The sequence below is a fragment of the Artibeus jamaicensis genome, unplaced genomic scaffold (assembly GCF_021234435.1).
Source record: "Artibeus jamaicensis isolate MK-2021 breed Jamaican fruit bat unplaced genomic scaffold, CSHL_Jam_final contig_1015, whole genome shotgun sequence".
Classification (NCBI taxonomy): domain Eukaryota; kingdom Metazoa; phylum Chordata; class Mammalia; order Chiroptera; family Phyllostomidae; genus Artibeus; species Artibeus jamaicensis.
The window spans coordinates 17,788,151-17,811,730 of NW_026521194.1; the positions used below are offsets into that span (position 1 = coordinate 17,788,151).

The window sequence follows — 23,580 nt, forward strand, 5'->3', positions numbered from 1 at the left end:
GGAATGCTTTTAAAAGAAATTATATCTCATTTGTCAACCCCACTGAAAAGTTGAGATAACTTGTTATATTTTCTTCTTTTTAATTATCCAGTCAGACCATGGGATTGACAACACCACCCTGAAACACACTGAATCTAAGTATATAGTCTTTGTTCCAATTTTTAAAAAGTAAAAATAAAATAGCACTAAATGTTTGCCATTTTAATTCTTGCAATATTATAACCTACTGACATGAGGTACAATCATTAAAAAATAAGTAAGAGGGACTTGATTTAGGGAAGAAAATTATACCGTGCTAACTTATGTGACAAATTAAGATGAAGCTCTTCTATAGCAAATAGACAAAGGATCTTTAGATTTTTTTTAAAAAGGACCTTAAACACTAATCTTAAAATAATATAAAAGTTTTTATTATAGTATAATGAAAAAATGATGTCTGTAGCAAAATAGTTGAAGATTGATTTTTTTCCAAAGTTGGGAGAGCTATGTGTACTATGTACCAAATATATTTCAACTGAAGTTCTGAATCCTCAACTAGCTTTAATACAAATACTTCTGCTTTGCTTTACTGAGCAACAATTTGTGTAATAGTCGGGTCATCATTCTATCAGAATATGGCACCTGAGAATATAAACTTCTCAAATCATATATCTTAACAGGTTTAGGACGCTTTCTTTGTTTTTTTCTGGGGCGTTTTTTACGACCATTCCTCTTAGCTCCTGCAATGCGGGAAGAATCCTGCACAGGTTGCTTGGGAGGAGGGCTCTTTGTAGCTCTTAACTGCTCTTCAGCACCAGCTGACGGTACTGACTTTGAAAGCAGTTTGGCTGGTCTCTTTGCCTTCTTTAATCTACTGACAACAGGTTTTTTCTTCTTAAGATGCATTCCAATAAAAGCCCTCCTGGACTGATATTTGCGACGCAAAAAAACAGAGTATTTTGAAATATACTTTCTAATTATATCACTTAGTTTGGTCTGAATCCAAATTGACTGTTTTTCTGATGTGATTCTGGTGTTTTGCTGAAGTGCTGGTCTGAAAATTTTTTTGAGTAAACCTGTCTTATTACTTGTCACCTTCTTTCTCTGAACTTTCTTTTTACTTTCTAAAGACTCATTTCTCACTGATTTTGGCGAAATTTTGGCAGCATCGCCATTTAAGAGAGTTAACTGGAAATTACTTTTCTTTGGAACTTCACTAGAATTCAAGATATCTGATTTTGCCAAAAATACTGGAGGCCTACTGGCCCCCTGGTGTGACATTAATTCATGTCTTACTGACAATGTCATAAAAGGTGCTAAAGTAGAGCTTTGTACATGAGCATCGTCATCTCCTACACTGGGGTTCAGGTCACTAAAATGAATTTGAACCCAGTTATTCTTGTCTGACTCTGGTACTTCTATGTTCAGAGGAGGATTAATTACTATTTGTTTATTCAATGGGTCATAATAATTAAAGGAACTGGGTTTATACTTGTACTGTATGCTAAAGTCCTGATTGTTTTTGTCACTACGGTGCCTTATTTTAGAGAAGTTGAAGGATTCACCTTCCTTCAGCTTAATATTTGAAGAAAGAACATAGACTAAGGCATTGGGGTGCAAAGGCTTCAAAATGTTAGTATATGATTCAAGAAATTCAACTGTTCCAATTTCGATTTTCTTTTTTGGTTTTCTGTTGTTGTGTAAAAGTAAACGCTTCAGTGTTGGCGAGTCTTCCTCTTGTCCACTTACTCCTTTTGTCACTAGGTAACTCATGAGATTGGTTTGAGTTCCATGGCTGACTTTTACAGCCTGACATCTAGAAGCCACTCGCCATGTTTGTTCATAAGGCCTCTTTTCTGTAGGATGATGGCTAGGTTTATCTAAGGCTACTGAAAAGTCATCAATATTGTAATCACAGTCTAATAGAACTTGAATAAATGCGGTGTCATTAAGGTCAGCCGAGGTAATCACTTTTTCTTCATTCAAATTTTTTTTTTTTACTTTCCTGGTCTCAGAGTCATCATCAAAGTAACAGTGGAAACGACCTTCCTTAAATTCCTTCACAAGCGCGTTAATTTTCATGTCATCTTCTCTCATTATTTGAGACCACGTTTTCCCCACAAATGAAGGCGGGACGTGAGGCAAGGCTTCAAGAACTGGTTCATCAGTGTTCTTCTCCTCTATGACTGCCTTTGCTTTTTTCTGCTTCCTTACAGACTCAACCTTTGGAGCAGAGCTTGAATGGGAATCACGTTTCATTTCTTTCATGTTAAAAGATGTCTTCTTCTTAAACAGGTCTGGTTTATTAACAGTTTCTTGAGGACGGTCAGTATCAGATGGAAGAGAGGGATCTTGTTGAAAATTCACTCCAGAACCACAAGGTTCAGAGTTCACGTTTTCTAGATCTCTAGGTTTTAACTTCAAAAGGTTATCTTCTTCAGCCATTTGAAGGACCTCTGACTCAGGAGAGGCATTACAATCTACAGCAGAAACACTACATTCACAGCTCTTTTCTTTTAAACCAGTAATTTCCGGATCTTTCCAAAAGTTGTCTTCACTGTCAGCTTTCTGTAGTTGATGAGTCACTGGCTGAGAAGTGTCTTCCCATTTATAATTTTTTTTTGTACTATTAGATTCACAGCTCTTCTCTTCTGGGTCAATATATTTTGCCTTTTTTTTATCAGACCCTGGGGATTGGTAAGTCACAGACTGATGAGAGGGATCAATTTGAAAATTTATCTCAGAACCATAAGACTCACAGCCTGCCTCTTCCAGAATAATATAGTCTTTTTTCTGGTTTACTACTTTAAAAGTCTTTCTGGATTGGTTTGACACTGATTGAGGAGAGGCTTCACAAACATATCCTAGTTCAGTATCACAATAGTCACAGCACTCACCCTCTAAATCAAAATTTTTTGTATTTATACCATCAATTCCTTCAACAGTCACTTGGGGTGAGTCAATCACTGGCTGACATGGGACATCAGAATCAGAAACCATTTCACAATCACTATCACCAGTCACCACATCCACAAGCAGCATCTTTTGAAGATTTGCTTCTTTGACTGACACTTGAAATTCATTAACTACTATTTGAAGAGGGACATCAGAATCAGACATTACTTCAGAATCACTAGTCTTTTCTTCCATGCCAAGATGCGCTACCCTCTGAAGGTTCATTTCTTTGCAAACCACCTGAGGTTGGTCAACTTCCAACTGAAAATGAATACCAGAATCACATTTTATTTCACAAACACTGGGTTCACAGTTTTTATTTTCTAGGTCATTATGATCCTTCTTTTGCGAGTTTATTTGTTTGACAGCCACAGGAGATTGATCAACCACTAACTGAACAGGAGCATCAGAATCACAACGTACTTCAAAATCACCTAGTTTATAGCTCTTATCTCCTAGGTAAATACAGTCTTCCTTCCAAAGACTCACTTTAACAGCTTTTTCCAGCTGGTCAGTCACAGACTGAAGGGGATCATCAGCGGCAAAACTTATTCCAGGACCACAAAGATCATTGCTCTTATCTTCCAAATCGCCATGTTCCTCTTGCAAAATGTGCGGTTCTTCAATCGCTGACTGAAGAGGGACATTTGTAACATAAATTACCTCAGAATCATTGGGTTCATATACCTTATCATGCAGACAAACATGTCCCTCCCTCAGAAGACTTATTTCTGTGGTAGCCTCTTGAATTTCATTAGCCACAGAATGAAAAGGTTCATCCGAGTCAAAACTTATTTTAGGAGCACTAGGTTCAACAAGCTTACCTTCCAAGTCCACAGGCTTCTTCCAAAGGTTGATCTCCTTAACAATTTCCTCATTTTGGCTGGCCACTGACTGAAAATGGACATTAGAATCATACATAATTTCATAACCCTTAAATTTCTCTCTCTTCTCTTCCACGTCAACTTCATCCTTCCAAAGGCTTATTTCTTTAACGGTTTCTCTAACCTGGTCAGCCACTGACTGAAGAGGGTCATCAGAGTCAAAACTTATTACAGAACCACAAGATTTCTTGTGCTTCTCTTCTAGCTCAACACGCTCCTTCTCCAAAATAGTTATTTGAGGCTGATCAACTGTTGACTGAGCCAAGAAATCAGAATCCAAACTCATTTCAGAACTGCTATATTGGCTGTTATTGTCTTCCATGTACACATGACCTTCATTCTCAAGGTTCATTTGTTTAACAGATGCTTCAGGTTGATCAGGCACAGATTGATGAGGAACATCAGAATCTTGTATTAATTCAGAACCATCAGGTTTATCAACTTTACTTTCTAGGCCAACATCCTCTACCTTCCACAGGTTTGTTTTTTTAATCCCTTCCTGAAATTGTTCAGTCAATGGCTGAAGAGGATCATCAGAATCAAAATTTACTTTACGATTATTAGATTCACTGCTTGTGTCTTCCAGATCAACATGTTTTTCCTTCAATGGGACTAGCTGAGATTGCTCAATGACTGAATGATGAGGGGGACCAATATCCAAATTTATTTCAAAACCTCTAGATTCAATACTTTCTTCTTCTAGGTCAACATGGTCCTCCTTCAAAACAGCTATCTGAGATTTTTCAGGCATCGACTGAGGAAGGATATCAGAACCCAAAATTATTTCAGAATCACTATATTTATCATTCTTGTTTTCTAAAACGTAGTCTTCATTCTGAACATTTACTTCTTTAACAACTACTTGAGGTTCAGTCACTGAATAATGAGAAACATCACAATCTATTTTTATCTCAGAACCACTAAATTCAGTGCTTTTACCTTCAAATTGAGCATGCTTTTCTTTCTGAAGCCATATTTCTTTAAGAACTACGTCAGTTCTTTGAATCACTGAATGAAGAGGGATACCGAAATCCAAACTTGTTTCAGAAACACTTAATTCATTACCCTTATCTTGTAAGTTTACACGTTCTTCTTTCTGATGGTTTACTTCTTTCACAGCTCTGTCAGGATGATCAGTCACTAAATGAGAAATATAAGATTTCAAAGTGATTTCAGGAACATCAGGTCCATTATTCTTGTTTTCTAACTGTACATGCTCTTCTCTCTGAAGACTTACTTCTTTAATGGGATCTTCAGAATGTCCAATCATTGAATGAAAACTACCATAATTCAGACTTAATTCAGAACCACTAGGTTCATTTTCCTTACTTTCAAAGTGTTCCTTTTCTTCTTTTTGAAGATTGGGCCTTTTAACAAGTACTCCAGGAGAATTTGTCACTGAAAGAGGAGGGACATAAGAATCCAAACTTATTTCAGAACCATTGGTTTCATCATTCTTCCTTCCTACGTGTGCACAGTCTTCTTTCTGAATGATCATTTCTTTAACAGCTACTTCAGGCTGATCAGTCCCTGAAGGAAGAGGTATATCAGAATCAAAAGTTGTTTCAGAAACACAAGATTCACAACTTTTATATTCCTGATCACTAAGTTCCTCCTCAGCTACTTGAGATTGGTCAGCTATTGCACATGGAGGAATATCAGACTCAAAAGTTATTTCAGAACTATTTGACCCAGAGCTCTCACCTTCCAAGTTAATGTGCCTTTTTCTTATTTCTTCAACATCCAGCTCAGATTGCTCGGTAACTGACAGAGGAGGGGGATCAGACTCAAAAGTCAATTCAGAACTGGAGCACCCATAGCTCTTAACTTCCATGTCGACATTTAACTCTTTCGGATTTATTTCACCCAGAGCTCCATGAGGTTGTTCATTAGCTGACTGATAAAGAGAAGCATGAGAATTAAAACTCAGATCAGAAACACTAGATTTAGCACTCTTATTCTGTGGGTCAATAACTACTTCTTGAGAATTTACTTCCTGAACTGCTACTTGGGGTTGGTCATCCACTAACTGACCATCAGTGTGAAAACTCATTTCAGGACCATAATATTCACAGTTGTTATCCACAAGGTCATTCTTCTCTTTTGGAAGATTTATTTCTTCAACAGCCCTCTGAGGTTCATCAGTCACTGTCTCAAGAGAGATACCACAATCAAGATGTGCTTTAGCACTACTGGATTTGTGGTTATCTTTCAGGTAGACATGCCTATCCTTTAGATTTCTTTCTTTATTAGCCAGCTGGGGATGGACAATTACTGACTGAAGAGAAACATCACAATCAAAACTTGTTTCAGAACAACTTGATCCATAGTTCACATCAACCAAGCCAATGGGAACCTTCTTCTGAGGCTCTGTTTCAGTGACAGCCACTGGGAGTTGGTCAGTCACCGACTGAAGTGGTAAAACAGAATCAGCACTTATTTCAGAGCCACTAGAGCCATAGTTCTTATCCACCAAGTCAACGGGTGCCTCCTTAGGAAGGTCTACTTCTTTTGCAGGCTGTTGTGGGTTGTCAGCAGTTGGCTGAGGTGAGGTATCACAATCAAAATTCATCTCAGAATCACTAGAATCATAGCTTTCATCAACCAGGCGAATAGGCACTGCCTTCTGAACACTACTACCTTTAACAATTACATGAGTTCGGTTGGTGGCCAGCTGAAGAGGGCCATCATGATCAGAACTTATTTCAGAAACACAAGATTTATTACTCTTATGCTGCAAATCAGCACGTACTTCCTTTGAAGGGTTTATTTCTTTAGCAGTCACTTTAGATTGGTCAGTTAGTAAATAAAAAGAAGAACTGCAATCAAAATTCATTTCAGAACCTCTAGATTCATAAGCCTTATCTTCTTGGTCAATTCTCTCCCCACTCCAAAGGTCTTGTACAGCTTCTTCAGGTCGATCAGACACTGACTGAGGAGAGCCACAAGCATATTCCATTTTAGAACTCACTGAGCTCCTCTGCCTTGAAATGACTGACTTGTTTAAAACCACATGCTTTTCTTCTTGGGTACGATTCATATTAGAAAACAATTTCTCATGGTGCTTTGGAATGGCATATTCAAAGATTCTTTTATTAGAAGGTATATCAGTTTTATTCAGGTTGATGGCTGGCTTTGCTGCTAATTTGGAAAGAGATTCACATTTGAAGGAGCCCTCAGTACCCATAAAAGCATGAGATTTAAAGCCAGTTGACAAAGTTTTACCACGAGGTTTTACATCTCCCTGCAAAATCAATTTATCTGTATTTATACATACAGATTTCCTATTGGATTCTTTAGGTTTCTGATACAAAACTGAAGAAGTTTCTAGACGGGATGAGAGCATGGGATTTCTAGAGCCCCTGTCTGGCTGGTCAATGGACCTGTCAACTTTGTTTGGATCACATTTTCTAACTGAATCCGAATGGGCTGCTAGTGGTAACCTAGTAGTATTAGCTGTACGTGGTCGATCATAAGAACTTTCAGGTAAACGACTAGCAGGAGCAGTAGAAATCACTGAGGGATGTATTAAGTTTTGTCCATTATTTGTAGCTTGACCAACACCTACTGGACTTAATTCTTTCAGGCCACTCCCCATTTTATAAACAAACTCCAAGGGCTGCTGCTGCCCCTTCTCCAATTTTTGAATAACTGATGGTCGAACTGAAACACCCTGTGTACACTCCTGAGATTTACTAGGTCTAGAATACAACTCTCCAAGAGGTTCAAAACTTTTGGTAGCTATCTCTCCTCTGACTCCAGTAGCACTATCAGCCATTTCTTCAGAAACAGAATCATCTACAGGAACCACTTCAGAAGATGATGCATTATTCCTAAGAAGTCTCTCATTTTGTCTTGATCTAAAAAGAAAGGGAAAAAATCATTAAAATATTCTAATATTTGCTTAAAATGTTTAAGTTAAGACATAATGTTATTTTCTTTTTATCTTGAGGCAGATTCTTAGAGGACAAAAATTTAAGACCATTACACCAGGCTGTATAATGTTATCTCAGGAAGGTAATCAGTGCAGAAGATGGAGGTAACGCTACCAATTGCTACTTAGTAAACACAAATGGCTCCTAAATATAAGAAATATGTAAATAAAGCCATATATCACTTTTCATGTATCAGAACACTAAATAACAAAAGGTTTCACACATTACTTAGCCTTCTTTAGTTTCCTCCTTCCAAAAAAACATGAGTCTGTTTTTTAATTGCTTTTAAAATATATTTTATTGATTATGCTATCACAGTTGTCCCAATTTTTTCCCTTTGCACCCTTCCACCCAGTAGCCCCCTCACTTCAGCAAATCCCCCACTTTTTCATGTCCATGGAACTTGCATATAAGTTCCATGGCTTCTCCCATTTCCTATACTGTTCTTAACACCTCCTTGTTTATTTTATACCTAAAAACTATGCTTGTTTTTCTTTCATTTTTTAAAGTATATTTTATTGATTATGCTATTATAGTTGTCCCATTTTTTCTCTCCTTTATCCTCCTCCAAACTGCACCCCCTCTCCCTCCAGCATCCCCCACTTTGTTCATGTCCATGGGTCATACAGGTACGTTCTTCAGCTTCTCCATTTCCAATACTATTCTTAACCTCCCACCTATTTTGTACCTACTGTTTATGCTTATTATTCCCTATACCTTTCCCCGATTCTTCCCCCTTCCACTCCCCACTGTTAACCGTCCATGTATTAACCATTTCTGTGATTCTGTTCCTGTTTTAGCTGTTTGCCTAGTTTGTTTTTATTTTTGCTTTTTTAGGTTCAGTTGTTGATAGTTATGAGTTTGTTATCATTTTACTGTTCACATTTTTCATCATCTTTTTCTTTGACAAGTCCCTTTAACATTTCATATAAAAAGGGCTTGGTGTTGATGAACTCCTTTAACTAGACCTTACCTGGGAAGCACTTTCTCTGCCCTCACATTTGAAATGATAGCTTTGCTGGATAGAATAATGTTGGATGTAGGTCCTTGTCTTTCATGACTTTAAATACTTCTTTCCACCCCCTTTTGCATGTAAGGTTTCTTTTGAGAAATCAGCTGATAGCCTTATGGGAACTCCTCTGTAGGGAACTCTCTGCTTTTCTCTCACTGCTTTTAAGATTCTCTCTTTATCTTTAACTTGTGGCATTTTAATTATGATGCATCTTGGTGTGGTTCTCTTTGGGCCCATCTTGTTTGGGACTCTTTGTGCTTCTTAGACTTGTATGTCTATTTCCTTCACCAAATTAGGGAATTTTTCTTTCATTATTTTTTCAAATTAGTTTTCAATTTCCTATTCTTCCTCTTCTTCTGGCATCCTCATAATTCAGATATTGCCACATTTGGAGATGCCCTGGAGCCTTCTTATACTATCTTCATTCTTTCTGAACTCATTTCTTCTTTCTGTTCTTGTTGAATGCTTCTTTTTTCCTTATGTTCCAAATCGTTGATTTGAATACCAGCTTCCTTCCCTTCACTGTTGGTTCCCTGTAAATATTTCTTCATTTCACTTGGTGTAAACTTCATTTCTTCCTTTATGGTATTTATGTAATCAATGAGTTCTTTGAGCATCCTGATAACCAATGTTTTGAACTCTGATTCTAAAAGGCTGGTTATCTCTGTTTCATTTAGTTCTTTTTCTAGGGTTTTGTTCTGTTCTTTCATTTGAGGCATATTTCTGTTTCTTCAATTTGTCAGCCTCCCTGTGTCTGTTTCTGTATATTAGTTAGAGCTGCACTGACTCCCTTAGTAGCATGGTGTGTTACCAAAAAAGGCACCTGTAAATTGAGTGGGGCAGAGCTCTACGGAATAGCCATGGTGGGGCAACCCACTTCACCACTTTGTGGCTGTGGGTGTGGGGTGCGCTCAGAGAGGAGACAATGCCGCTGACTGGCTTCTTGAGGTTGGCCCAGTACTTGCCCCATTTCCAGTCACTTCACCCACTATGCAAGGGTACCCTTCCAGCTGTTGCCCTGGTGCTGAATCCCAGAGTGGGTGGATTTATGTACGTTCTAAGAATGTGTAGGCCCTATAAAAGGCATTTCCGAAAGATCCAGCAGTTTTTCCACTGACACAAACCCCACTGGTTTTTACACCAAGAAGTTATGGGGATTTATCTTCCCAACACTGGAACCCTTGGCTGTGCAGTGGCCTGGGGCTAGGATCACTAGCTCCCAAGGTATCCCTCCCAATTTTTGTCCATCACGTGAATGTGAGACTGCCTATTCCACCACCATACCTCATCTCCTTGCCTCTCTACCTGTATCCATATCTCCACCCCTCCTACCCATCAGGATGAATATGGCTTCTTTAAATCCTTGGTTGTTGGACTTCCATACAGCATAATTCTCTGACAGTAATGGGCATTGTTTGTTTTGAGTTAGTTGTAATTCTTTTTGTGGTTGTGCAAGGAGGCAAAGCATGTGTACCTCTGTCTTGATTGGAAATGCTCCTTCATGAGACTGTTTTGAGAATTAAATTAGTTATTACATGTAAAGAGCTTTTAAAAAAGATTTTATTCATTTATTTTTAAAGAGAGGGAAAGGGAGGGAAGGAATTAGAGAGGGAGAGAAACATCAATGTGAGAGAGAAATATCGACTGGCTGCCTCTCATATATGCCCCAACCAGGGACCAAACTCATAACCCAGGCATGTGTCTTGACCGGGCATCAAACCCATGATCTTTTGCTTTACAGGGTGACACCCAACCAACTGAGCCATACCAGTCAAGGCAAAGAATTTATTTTTAAGTCTGGAAAATAGTAATTATTAACTATTATTATTTTAACACATTATTTGGCAAGGCTGCAATGACCACCACTTTAATACATTATTGGTAGGAGTACAGATTAGTTTAATCTCTATGAAGAACAATTTCGTAATACCTACTAAAATTAAAAATGCCAAGAGGAGTCTAAAGAGACATGACAAGTTAATTTAATATGATTGCCCTGGATGGGATCCTGAAACAAAAAAAAATTAGGTAAAAACTACAGAAATCTGAATAAATTACAGAATTCAGTTACTATATTACATTGGTTCATTAATTGTAACAAATGTACCATACTAATGTAAGATATTAGTAATAGGTAACTAAATGAGGGGGTATGTAAAAATTATTTGTCCCATCTTCCCAAATATTCTGTAAAAATACAGTCCACTTAAGACAGAGGGAGGTTAAGAATAGCATAGGAAATGAAGAAGCCAAAGAACTTATATGTACAACCCATGGACATGAACGCCAGGAGGAAACGCTAGAGGGTGGGGTGGGGTGGAGGGAGATAAACGGAAAAAACATGGGACAACTATAATAGCATAATCAATAAAATACACTTGAAATATATATATAGCCTATTTAAAATAATAAATACAAGTTTAAATAGATTATCACCTAAAAACATTTTTATTAACTATTTTTCAACTTGAGAGATGCCACAATTGCACTGGGAAGATTAGAAGAATATTCACATATGTGTTGGCTACATGCAACTTTTTAAAAATGTCATAGACATTACTAATGCTTCCCCCCCAAATTACCATAATTGTATTAAGATAATGTTTTTGGCATTTGTAAATTTAAAAAGTTAACACTGCTATTAAAATAATATCATGATGGGCCAAAAAACTTCCATAATTTTCATACTTCTGAATTCTAATCAATAAAATTGGAGTATAGTAATCACTTTACCCTAGTTTTTCAGAAGCCTGTGGTAGATTATCTCCATTTGTCTTAAAGACTATCATAACATTCTCAAAATAAAATTAGCTTTGTATCATTTGGCTAACAAAAGAGATGAAGAAAAGAAAGATAAGCAGATTCACAAAATCCAGTAAGCTAGCAAAAGTCCCCAAAAGGTTAGGAATCATCATTTATATGCTTAGATTTACATCAATATTTTTATGTGTACATTTGACGTTAACAACTAAAGCACCATCTGTACTTCTACTCATTTTAAACTAATTTTACGAGCAAAACAAAAAGCCCTTTAAAAAAATTTAATGACTAGAGGTAAAAAAAAACACTCTTTTCTATAACTCATGCTAAAAAAGCAACATTTTAAAAACTATCTATAAATACAAGAACTTATATAAAAATTCATGAGATGTCAAAATGGAAACTTCAAACTTTTAAACCTTCCATTAAAAAAGAATTAGTACATATACATTAACTAAATAAGCACCTAATTCAAGTAGATAGAAGAATAACCAAATTCCTCCTCCAAGAACCAAAGAAATAAATTAAGAAAAACCAATAAATAGAAAGCAAAAATAAAGCAAGAGCTGATTTTTAAGAAGGCTAAAATGTCTAGACAAGAAAGCAAGACAGAAAAAAAATTTTTTAACTTTTGCTTAGAAAGCTTATAAACATAATTAAACAATGTTGTATTGGCATAGAATTTAAAAACTCAAGGAAAGAAAATTGTATTCAACAACCAAATATACAGATACACATAACAACTTAGAAATTTAGTTTATGTTGCAGGTGATATTATATATCAGTGGAGATAATTAATATAAATTTATTTAAAAATAAGTAGAAATGCTGTCTTACACCACAGACTTTTAAAATTCCAGGAAGTGCCCTGGCTGGTGTGGTTCAGTGGATTGAGTGCCAACCTGCAAACCAAATGGTCGCTGGTTCAATTCCTGGTCAGGGCACATGCATGGGTTGCAAGCCAGGTCCCTAATAGGGTGTGCGTGACAGGCAACCACATGTTGATGTTTCTCTCTCTTTCTCCCTCCCTTCCACTCTCTCTAAAAATAAATAAATAAATAAAACCCTATTTTTTAATTCTGGGAAGATTAAAAATATTTAAAAGAAACATGGGCATAAAAAAAGACAAAGAAAAAAATCGTAAAGGGAAATTCCCCTTAGATCCGATTATATCAAAATGTTTAATTTCTATATCATAAAAGAGACCCACAATTGAAAAATATAACAAATTCTGAAAAAATATTTTTAACATCTTTAAAATACAAAGAACTAGTATCCATAAATATTGCATACAAATCCAAAATATACAAAAAGTTCAATAGAAAAATAAGCAAAGTATATGAACAATTCAGAAGATAAATATATGGCTAATAAATACATGAAGACAGAAGTTCTATTTAACTCATAAGTAATAAAAGTAAGAGCTCTCCCTTTTCTGGCCTATTGTGTTGGGGAGAACAAAATGAGACTGCTATAACCCCAGTGCTGGCGAGAGCGACAGGAAGGGAGCATTCTCTTCCACTCCTGGTGTGTGTGTATAAACACAAATTGTGTAAACGGCGTATAAACCTGACCGCCCTTACTCTGCTGCCACCAGTGTTTCTGTTACTCGTCTTTTAAAAGCCATCTGTGCTGCCACCTTTTTCCTGTGCTTAGTCTTAACATACGTATCAAACGCCTGAATGATATATAATTATTTGCTGCCTTAAAACTTTTATTTGGGAAGAAGTATTATACAGTCCATAGAGTGCGTAGTGAAATGTGCTACTTAAAGTAGGAAAAATAAAAAAATACGATTGCAAAGGAAAATTACTAGATAAAATTTCACATTATATTCCCTGACTCAGAGATTCACTTTATGAAGCACTGAAGCGTTATCACAAATATCTACTGTAATGTATGCCAACTATGCACTAATCTTATTCCATTCCGTGACTTTACCTGCTCTCTTGATAATGATATGGATGGTGCCGCAGTACGTCCTGCAAGAAACGTTCCATCAAACTACTGGAACCCATCCGTTGTCTATTCTGTGCAGTCAAGTATCTGTGCTGAGGACTAGATATATGCTACAGGGAAGAAAGAAACTGAATGTTTTTAAATGGGTAATACTCAGCAGTGAGAGTAGAAGTGGAAACCAATATCCCCTTTCCATAAAGCAATTCTAAAACATACATCTAAAATCTATAAAAGTAACTTTCCCTTAGATACAATACTTACGTCTCTCTAAATCTCTTTAGGAGAGATGTGGATGATTTATGCAAAAAATGATGCGTGTCATAGACTTATTATCTGCCTCCCCATGTTTATAACAGCATTAAAAAGTATGTCTATTTTCAAAAGGCAAAGGTGTGGAAATCAATAATAAAACCTCATCCTTAGTATGAATTTATGTGATTACTATTAGACAATAAACAAGTGCCACTAAACAGCAGAATTTTTATATATTACAAACCTGTGTTTGATATCACAAAAGTTTAGTATTAGCAGCGTCAGAGCTTCATTAGATCACAACTTCACCTATGATACAATTATGACTATAGATGCAGAAATCTTCAACAAAATAGCAACAAACCAAACTCAGTAACATAGAAAAAAAGATTATATACCAAGGCCAAGTGAAATTTATCCCAGGAATGCAAAATTAATTTCACATCTGAAAAGCAATCAATTATAATTGCTACAGGTTGAAGCCTATACCCCACAAATGTATACGTTAAAGTTTTAACTGCCAATATGACTATGTTTGGAGACAGGGCTTTTAAGGGGTCATTAAGTCACATCATAAAGAAAAATTAACTCAAAATGAATCAAGATCTGAATGTAGCCCTGGCTGGTGTAGCTCAGTGGATTGAGCGTGGGCTATGAACCAAAGAGTCACACACAGGTTCGATGCCCAGGCAGGGCACATGCCTGGGTTGTGAGCCAGGTCCCCAGTGTGGGCTACACAAGAGGCAACCACACATTGGTGTTTCTATCTCTTTCTCCGTCCCTTCCCATCTCTAAAAATAAATAAATAAAATATTTTTAAAAGAGCTGAATGGGACAGCTAAAGAAAGCTATAACACGCTTAGAGAAAAACACAGGCATACACCTTTGTGATCTGGGATTAGGCAATCTTTGTGACACCCACAACACAAGCCACAAAAAGGGGCAAAAAGCTAAATTCATCTATAGCAAAATTTAAAACTTTTGTGCATCAAAGCATTAAATTCAAAGTCCCTACCTTATTTCACAATGTCTTACAGAATCTAATCCTCTGCATTCTTCCCCTGCCATTCAACGCCCGCTCCTACCGCCACCCTATTTCCACTGCAGCCGCCCTGGCCTCCTGGCTTTGGGTCGTTAGCGCGCCACCCACCCACCTCTCAGGGTCTCTGTCCTGTGTTCTCTTCCCTCTGCCAGAGATGAGCAAGCCCGACTCCCACACTTCCTTCAAATCCCAACTCTAACGTTATTTCCCTAACCTCACCTAGCCACCCTATCTAAAAATGGCACTCCTTTGCTTATTTTATTTTCCTTGTAACATTTATTACAATCTGACATGTTGTGTACTAAATTTATATGACTATTTTCTGTTTTACTGTATTGTAATGTAAGCTCCATAAATAAAAAGACCTTGTTTTGCGGATGGTCATATCCCTAGAACCTTAAACAGTATCTTTCAACTACTAGGTTTTTATTAGGATCTGTTCCAGGAATGAATAAACTGAATAAAATGTAAAAAAAGAGGAAGTCCCTACCAAGTCCTTTGAGGCGTAATCACCACACTAACAAGATCGTCTCACCTGGTCCAGATTGCCGTAGCACACACAGCAATAGCTGCAATATCCTTGTCTGTTCTGCATGTTGAATAACCAAAGTCCAAAGGTATTCTCGTTGAATTCTCAAACTGGAAAAAGAAATGGTGAAATCACAATTCTTGCTATCACAAGGAAACTTGCTATGCTAATATCAGAGAACAGAAATTCACTCTTGAGTCCTACCCACTCTTATTTCTCCTAATTATGAAAATAGATAAGGCTTCCTTCCACGTTAGCTATGAAATCAACCCATGAGCGGAGTGGAGATGATACTGTACATCTAAAACAGGACTTGCTGCCAATAACTGAAGCCTAGATGGCTAAGTTTTTAACTTGTTAGCATTATTAGGACTGATTCAGTATTGGAGGATATCTTACTCAATTTTAAAGACAAATTACTCCTTCTAAGTTATTATTATAGTATATTTAACATATGCTAATGAGGCTCATGAATTTTCCCATTATATTTCTACACAAAATCCTAAATTACTTAAAGAGCCAGTGTCATATATAACATCTAATTCTCTCTCATGAGAGTAAAGATGCCATTTGTATTTTCTGCTTAGTCCAGAAAGAGATTTTGAAATAATAATTTATCCAACAAAGCTGCTGAAATTCAAAATAACAACTAATTTAGTCTTTGAAACACACAGCATTTCTCTCTGACAATTACATAAACCAAACAGATGAGGAATTTTTTCCAACTGGTATAACGAGATTTTGTTACATATAGTTTTTAAGTTTCTACCCCTTAAAACTATAATCCTTCAATATTATATACTGAAGTGGTTTCCAAATCAGAATGAATATCAAAATCATCCCCCAAAATTCTGATTTTGTAGAGCTGAAACAGAGTCTAGATCTGGGGAATTCTCAGGTAATTCTGATACACAGCCAGTTCATCCTCTGACACAAAGTGTGTATGTTGATTACTTCAATAACAAACTCAATACAATACAGTTTTTGCTTTGTTCTCTTAAAGTTAAACTAGAACTGTAAGAAATAATTTTATCATGTTTTTAATTCTAATTATTTTAAACACTGTATGTTGGAAAATATATACAGAATGATCCTATAAAATATTATGAACATTTCTGATAAGAAGGATGACCCTGCAACAGAAAAAAATGTACTCATCAAAATCAATCTTTAAACAATGAAATCAGAGCCTCAAAACCCGTAAGATGAGAACAAAAAAAAAAGCTTCTTTAAGTTAAAATGTTGTAACATTCACTTACCTATTATTTTTTATTATGAAAAACTTTGACTTTTTGACTTCCCACACTTAGGAGGAAAATGAATCAGTTAAAACCAGCCTCTGAAATAAAGTATAAGAAATTACTTGTAATTTGGTCTTAGTTCCATTAATTTACTTCATTCATAATCTGAAGGAACAAAATGAACTGAGCTTAAAGTTGCATTTACAGATATAGTCATTTTCAGGTTGAGAAACCCCTAGAGCTTAAACGTAAACTTTGAAAATCATTAAATAAAAAAACCTTTATTTAAACTTTTTTTTACTTCATGTGCTTTATTTAAAATACAATGAAAACATTCACTGAATGGCAGGCAAAGTGAAAGTATGGAGGTACTATCACACACACAATTTAAATACTTTAAATATTTTTAAAATCTGTAACCCTTATGTCCTTCAAATCGCATGGCATTATCACCTGCTACTTCCATCAACTCTTGTGTCATATACATGCTACAATGACAGAGAGCGACAATGAATCAGAAGCACTTGTTGGCATTTTTTAAAATTCCCCACCCTGAAAAATCTGCTGGTGAGAGATAGACCCATGCATATTATGCATATTTAAAATGCTCCCAGATGGTTCTTTTATTGGTTGAACCAATAATATAGGTCATCTTGTTAATGTACTAATAAAATTTTTTACTTAAAGGCATCATTTCTTTGGTGTCTGGGACTCTATCACATTAAGACATATCCCCCGAATAGGTCTTTTTATATAAACTCTGAATTCTCCCAGTACCCGATATGTTTATGAAGAAACAAATCATTTACCTTAGCAGAAAAGGGCAGGTACTTCAGCCATACAAGTCCTGGCAAACATCTGTAAATTAAAATAAAATGATTTTTTAAAAAGATAAGCTCCATAAGTGTCTGCCATTGGCCAAATAAACACCTCCAAGTCATATTTCAGTTTAAAAAGTGACACAATTAGGTTTCTAACAAGAAGAGCAAAAATATGAACCTTTGAACACAGAGCACATCACACACTATGACTCACTAAATCCTGCACGACCTCCTAAGATGCTCCGGAGCCGAGGAGCGGTGATGGCCCATGTGAGCCCCATCAAAGACATCAGATCTCGGGGGTCCAAGAATAGCAGCTGTAAAAAAAGTCAGGCAAAACTGTGCCTCTAACTTTAAGAACAAAGATACCATCAAACCCAAAACAAACTGCATGAGAAACATTTAAAAGAACCATCTATGTGAAATTAAGTTTAGTTTCTAAACTAACCACCCAACTCTCACCTCCTGTGTTAGTTCTAATGAAAGACACGGCGAATTATGTATCATCTATTTATATTTATTGACACTTAAGCCAAATTATCAATTTTTTTATTTTTCCACAGGTTGTGGGCGTAGTGTTGACTATATTATCCAGGATCACTGGTTAACAAAAAATGCCCATGCTTTGACTCAAAAGAGCTGGTGACACCGATATATAATCAAGGAATGGGATCAATACGTTGAGCGCCTATCCTGTGTAAGGGTCCACGGTAGGAGATTTAAGGGATAGAGGGAAATACAGGAAAATCTCTCTTGCTCATAAGAAGTTTAAAATGGAAATGGGAAATTAATGCAAAAAATACCAGGTGGTATCTGAGAATTTCCTGGGCACAAATAATAAATACTAATTGCTTTTAACTGAAGGGTCAGGATGTCGTGGTTGGTACATTTTTTTTAGTTGGAAATTGGGAAATGGGTAGAATTTGCTTACACAAAGGTCAGGAAAAGATATCCCAAGTAACAAAAAAGCAAAAGTACAAAAGCAAGAAAGCACAAGGTTTATTTGGAGATAATCAGTTGACAAGCACAGCTAAAGCCAAAGTTTTTTTGAAGAATTCATGGGCAATAAAGCAAGAAAAGATGATGTGAGTGTTGACATGATACAATTTAAAAGCAGACTAAAGAATCTACACTGTTTCTGAAGGTACTATGGAAATTTTCTGAAAAGCCGTATACCACACTCAAAGACTGCTTTAAGAAAATTCTGGAACAATGGTTTTTTCCTACACAAGGGAGCTTTTTTGCAGGGAAAGGAATGTAACTGTTAAACTCTTCAGTACCACTTCCTAGAATATTAGAGAAATTAGTTTATCTCCAAAATATCCATGTAAGAATCTGAATCCCTTAGAGCAAAGATTTAAGCTCATTATGCTTGCAAATTAGAAAAATACAATCTTTTCCCTTAAAAACGTGACTTATTATTTTTAGTATAAAAGTGAAAAATATTATTATAATGCAATAATAAAACTAAAGAAATAAAAAGCATAAAAATTGGCCATAATCCCAGCAGCCACCATTAACATATACTATATATTCTTTTTTCTAAACAAGAAAAAAGAATGTGTTTTTATAAAAATGGAATGATACTATTCAATCTATTCTGTATGAGAAGCACCTCTATATATTATAATTCCTAATAAGAATGTTTAATGATTGCATAGTATTTCTTTCATTTTATTAGTGTAAAACAAAAAAAAAAGGTCCTATCATCTGACAAGACCGAGTAATTGGTGAACTTTTAATAAAAAGTCAATAAGATGATTTCAAAAATACACACATACTTACTATATTATCTAAATTAAAACACAGAAATGTATATATGTTTGATTTAAGGGCAAATTAGGCTTTTTTGTTTGTTTGTTTCACTGAGGATTTTTTGTGCATAGGACAGCTAGAATTCCAAGTCATTTTTTTCCATTCTTTCAAAATCTCCATCATAATCATATACACTCAAGTTTCCATTTTCTCGTTCTCTAAAGCAGAACAAGAACTTAAAGACACATTCAAAACTGAGAGCACTATTAGGACAGCTTAGGATTTTGTCCAACCCTTTACAGTTGTCACACCCACTTAAGTATTTTTGCAAAAGCCTCATTTTTAGTCCAAAGCATTTATTTTTCATAAATATAACAATGCTATAAAAATGACAATGTTCACACTCTTAGTTCACTGATTTATGTGACATTTAAAACCGAGGAAACGATGCAGGGCAGCGCACAGTGAACTGAGTGAAAGAACTTGAGAACAACTGACTCAAAAACGAAATAAAATTGCGTTTATTTTCTTGACACGGTTTCTTGCACACTGGAGACCTGTACCTGTTGTCGAAATGAGTTCAGAGTTGTGTGTGAGTTTCTCAAGCTGCCTTCAGCGTTGAATTAAAAGCTAACCAGAATCTTTAAGGGAAAGAATTTTCAACAGCCTGACAAGAGAGACACCGATTTACTAGGAAAGACAATAGAAGGGCATTTAGTCTCCTGAATAAAATACTATGCTCTAAATTACCTGTCTGGGAATAGGGATACGACTGGGAAGCAATTACAAAACAATGACCAAACAGTATGTTAAAAATCCTCGTTCAGTGTCCCGTTCTTTACAATGTTAAACTGATTTGCAACTTACCTCTGGTGACAAGCATTATCCTGGATACCTCAGTTTAGTCTTATTAAAATAATAATAGCTAGTTTTTAGTGAGTACTTAATCTAGGCCAGGCACTATGTCAACAATTTCAAAGCATTTTGTCATCTCGATATCAAACAGTCTTTTGAGACTGGTGTTTTGGTATCTCCCACTTTACCAATCAAGAAACTGAGGTTTAGAGAGAAGCAGCGTCTTGTTCCAGGGCACACACCCATGACCAGTGTAGCGGGATTTGACCCTAGGTCAATCTGAGCAGTTTGTGCTCTTAACCTTTTAACTGCTATAAAATGCTTCCTCTCTGCATTTTCAGGTATGCTAATTACTTGCTTTAATATTAGGTGAAAACAAATAATTAGGAATATAATTTGCCGCAACAAACACTGTCACGTATTCCAAAGAAGAGAGTAAAACTGATGTTTGCATTATTGCTCCATTCTCCAAGCTGGATGCAGACAATACCTTGCATTAGTGACTCAAAATTAAATACCGTGTTGAGCAAAAAGGAAAAAGCATTGATGGACGTGGACAACGGTGTGGATTGCTGGGGAGAGGGAGGATATAAAGGGATTAAATGGTAACGGAAAAATACAATAAAGATTAAATGTAAAAAAGTAAATAAAAAAATTAAACATCGAGACACAGGAAAGCAATACATTTTATAACACAATCCAGCACACACACACGAAGGTATACATGCACCACACACACACACACATTTTGCAAAACAATACCTTCGTGCTGTGTAATGTAATGCATCCCAGTATTTTCTATGCTATTTTATTTCGTTTTTTAAAAAGTGCTAGTTATGAGTCACCAAATTAATTTCACAATTTACCAATAGATTGAAAACTGCCATTTGAAAAAACACTGCCTCAAAATATTAAGCAGAGCAAACAATATTTTGTAGAAGATGGTTGTTACCCTGTGTTCAGTTTATTTCTATCCAATATCTTGGCCATAACTGCGATATTTTATCAAGTCTTTAACAAGTGCCTTTACTAAGACTGACCATTGGCCAAGGTGCAGGGGAGAAGAAAATCGCTGCTTTCTACGCTTTGGGTCCAGATCAGTGCAAGTTGAGAAGGCAGTGGAGGGATATTTATGCATCAATGTAGAAAAAGTCCTCAATGTAGTTAGTAAAAAAAAAAAAAGCAGGGGAGAGCATATTACATTAGTTTTACAATTATATAACACACGAATATAATTTATGAACCCCAAATAGTTAATAGTGGCTCTTGAAGATGAGATTGCTATGGGCTTTTTCAGCGGGTTTTTTCCTATAGTACAAACACGGTTTGCTCCAAAAAATAAATATAATTCTATTCTGAGTGTAAAAATACGTTTTAGTTCCTTGAGGGCCACTCTCTCTACGCATTTCTTCCATGCGCTACCAGAATCATCGCGTCGGATAATGTTAGGAGCTGGAAACGGCCTTTTCAGGAGCACGTAATGACAACGGCGTAATTTGACCAGATTTACACAACTGTTGCATGGCGATAGTAAAATAATCGTTAATACAAAAACCTAACGTTTCCAAAATAAATTCTAATTGCAGGAGACTGGTAAAGGCCTAGTTCTGGGGGCAGCTGGACACAGCGCAAGGCACAGGGGGAAAGGAATTTGTAGACAGGTGGCTCCGGATCTGGACCCCACAGATGCCCGTGCAATTCCCCGAGGGTACAAAGCCCTAAATCGGACCTCCGCAGATTTCCCCGTCTCCAGGGCCCTGCCCAAGGCCTCGTCCACCGGGCCCCTCCGACCCAGAGCCCCCGACAGAAGCACAAGGCTGCCCGCGCCCCACCTCCACCCCACGTCCCAGCCACCGTGATCCCAGCCCAGAGACACCGGCCCCGCTCGCGCAGGAAGAGCAGGAAGGGACTGGGGTGAGGGGAAGCCGAGGACCTGCGAGAAGGGTGCAGGAGCCGGGCAAGCGGTCCCTGCGTCCCTCGGGAGGAAGAAGGCGCCCGGGGCGCGAAGCGAACAGGCCCCACCCCCGGCCGCGCACACAGAGCCCGCGGGCGTCGCCCGGGCTGCGCGCCGACTCGGCCAGCTCCTCCGCGTCCGCCCCCGCCGCCGTTCTCACCTCCGTGGAGGCCGCCCTGATTCCTTCCGGGCCTCGGTAGAGGCCGAAGACCGGTGGGCTCGCTCCCTTCCTATTCCGGTTCCATGGCGGTGCCCAGACCCCCGAGCCGTCCAGAGCGCCGCGGCCGCCTGCGCCTGCTGACTGCTGCCCGCGGAGCCAGTTGCAGGAGCCACCAGCCTCTGCCGCCTGTGCGAGAGGAGAAGCGAAGTGAGCGCGTCACTTCGCGGACCTGGGCCCCTAGTCACGACTCAGCCCACGTAGTCCTCCAGGGGCAACGCCGCGCTGCAGCCCCGATTGAGGTTTGACGTCAGGGAAGGTGCGAAAACAAGGCCCCTTCTGACGCAGGGACAGCGAGACCGCCCCTAGCCCACCCCCACCCCCGCGCCGGAGCCCCCTTCCTCCCGCCCCCAACCCTCCCCTCCCCGACATCTTTTAAAGCGAACACTTCCTCCAGGGTCAGGGCCCCACTCCAGGCTTGTGAAATCAAACCTGTTTCAAACAAAATGACCAGGCTTATAGCTCGGTTAGGACATGAGATACACACGAAGGTTTTATTATCTGAGGGACCAGATAGAAAATGCTTCCCAATGCAAAGCAACACATGAGCTGCAGAAAAGAAAATGGGCTCAGAGGGGCTAGTCGTTTGCGCTGTTTCGGTGTTTTTTCCGCAGTGAGCTGCATCTAACAAAAGCTGCTGTTTAATGAGCGCTTGATTGGTGTTTAAGGTTTCTGTGTGATTCTTGCATTTCATCCTCAGGACAACCCTTTATGAGATCTTATAACGAAGCCTGTTACACCCTTTTGACAAATGAAAAAAAACCTATGCTTAGGGAGGTTAGGTATTCAAAGACCTACAGTGCACACGAAAGGGTTACGAATATTAATCAAAACCAAGTCAGTTATTCAGTGATATTCTGTACCACCCACTGCGAATATAATTTTGTGCAAAAACAGCTTAGTGTAATGAGGGACACAAGCCCGAATTCATCACGCTACTGAATGCATTATAATCTATGATAAGGAAAATAATCATACCTAAAATGGAGAGAGCGGGTCTCTATTTGGAGAGCTTATGTCTTATGTAAAAATAATCATAGAATGAGCTACTTTGCTCTTCAGTAATTGCTATAATTATCATTTTTTTAAATAAGCTTGTGACTGTCCCCCCCCCTTTTTAACTTGTCCATTGCTTTTGCATTCATAGTTTACATTCTTTGTGTATATTTCAGCTCCTGCTTCCCCTGCTGTCTCTTTCTTCCACTTTAAATCTGAGCTTTTGCAACTGTTTGGTTTATCACCCCTTTAGATTTTGTTAAGACACAAACAAAAGCACTGACTTTTTTTTAAGGCAAACTCTTTCCACATCTTAACCTTGGAATTGGTGAAAGAAAATTCATTATACATTAACCCAGCCACCATGACATAATGTTATTTCACAGATGCTGAGACACACATTTTTTTTACACTTCAACATCTTTGAAAACAGG

At 37.6% G+C, this 23,580-nt stretch overlaps 1 protein-coding gene across 3 annotated transcripts; it reads right to left on the minus strand.

Annotated features, from left to right (window-relative positions):
* Nucleotides 1-435: 435 nt before the first annotated feature.
* Nucleotides 436-22,332, minus strand: ZDBF2 (zinc finger DBF-type containing 2). 3 transcript variants are annotated; one of them, XM_037166051.2, is made up of 7 exons: nucleotides 22,094-22,332; nucleotides 17,358-17,406; nucleotides 16,567-16,646; nucleotides 15,314-15,417; nucleotides 13,467-13,594; nucleotides 5,523-7,678; nucleotides 436-5,348 (listed from the first exon to the last, which is right to left on the minus strand). In XM_037166051.2, exons 4-7 carry the CDS (start codon nucleotides 15,371-15,373, stop codon nucleotides 541-543), a joined length of 7,152 nt encoding a protein of 2,383 aa, XP_037021946.2. In that variant the 5' UTR covers nucleotides 15,374-15,417; nucleotides 16,567-16,646; nucleotides 17,358-17,406; nucleotides 22,094-22,332; the 3' UTR covers nucleotides 436-540. The 3 variants fall into 3 exon arrangements, with proteins under 3 accessions (XP_037021946.2, XP_053521144.1, XP_053521681.1); XM_053665169.1 differs by having other exon boundaries at nucleotides 436-7,678; XM_053665706.1 differs by lacking the exons at nucleotides 16,567-16,646; nucleotides 17,358-17,406; nucleotides 22,094-22,332 and adding an exon at nucleotides 13,981-14,045 and having other exon boundaries at nucleotides 15,314-15,368.
* Nucleotides 22,333-23,580: the final 1,248 nt, after the last annotated feature.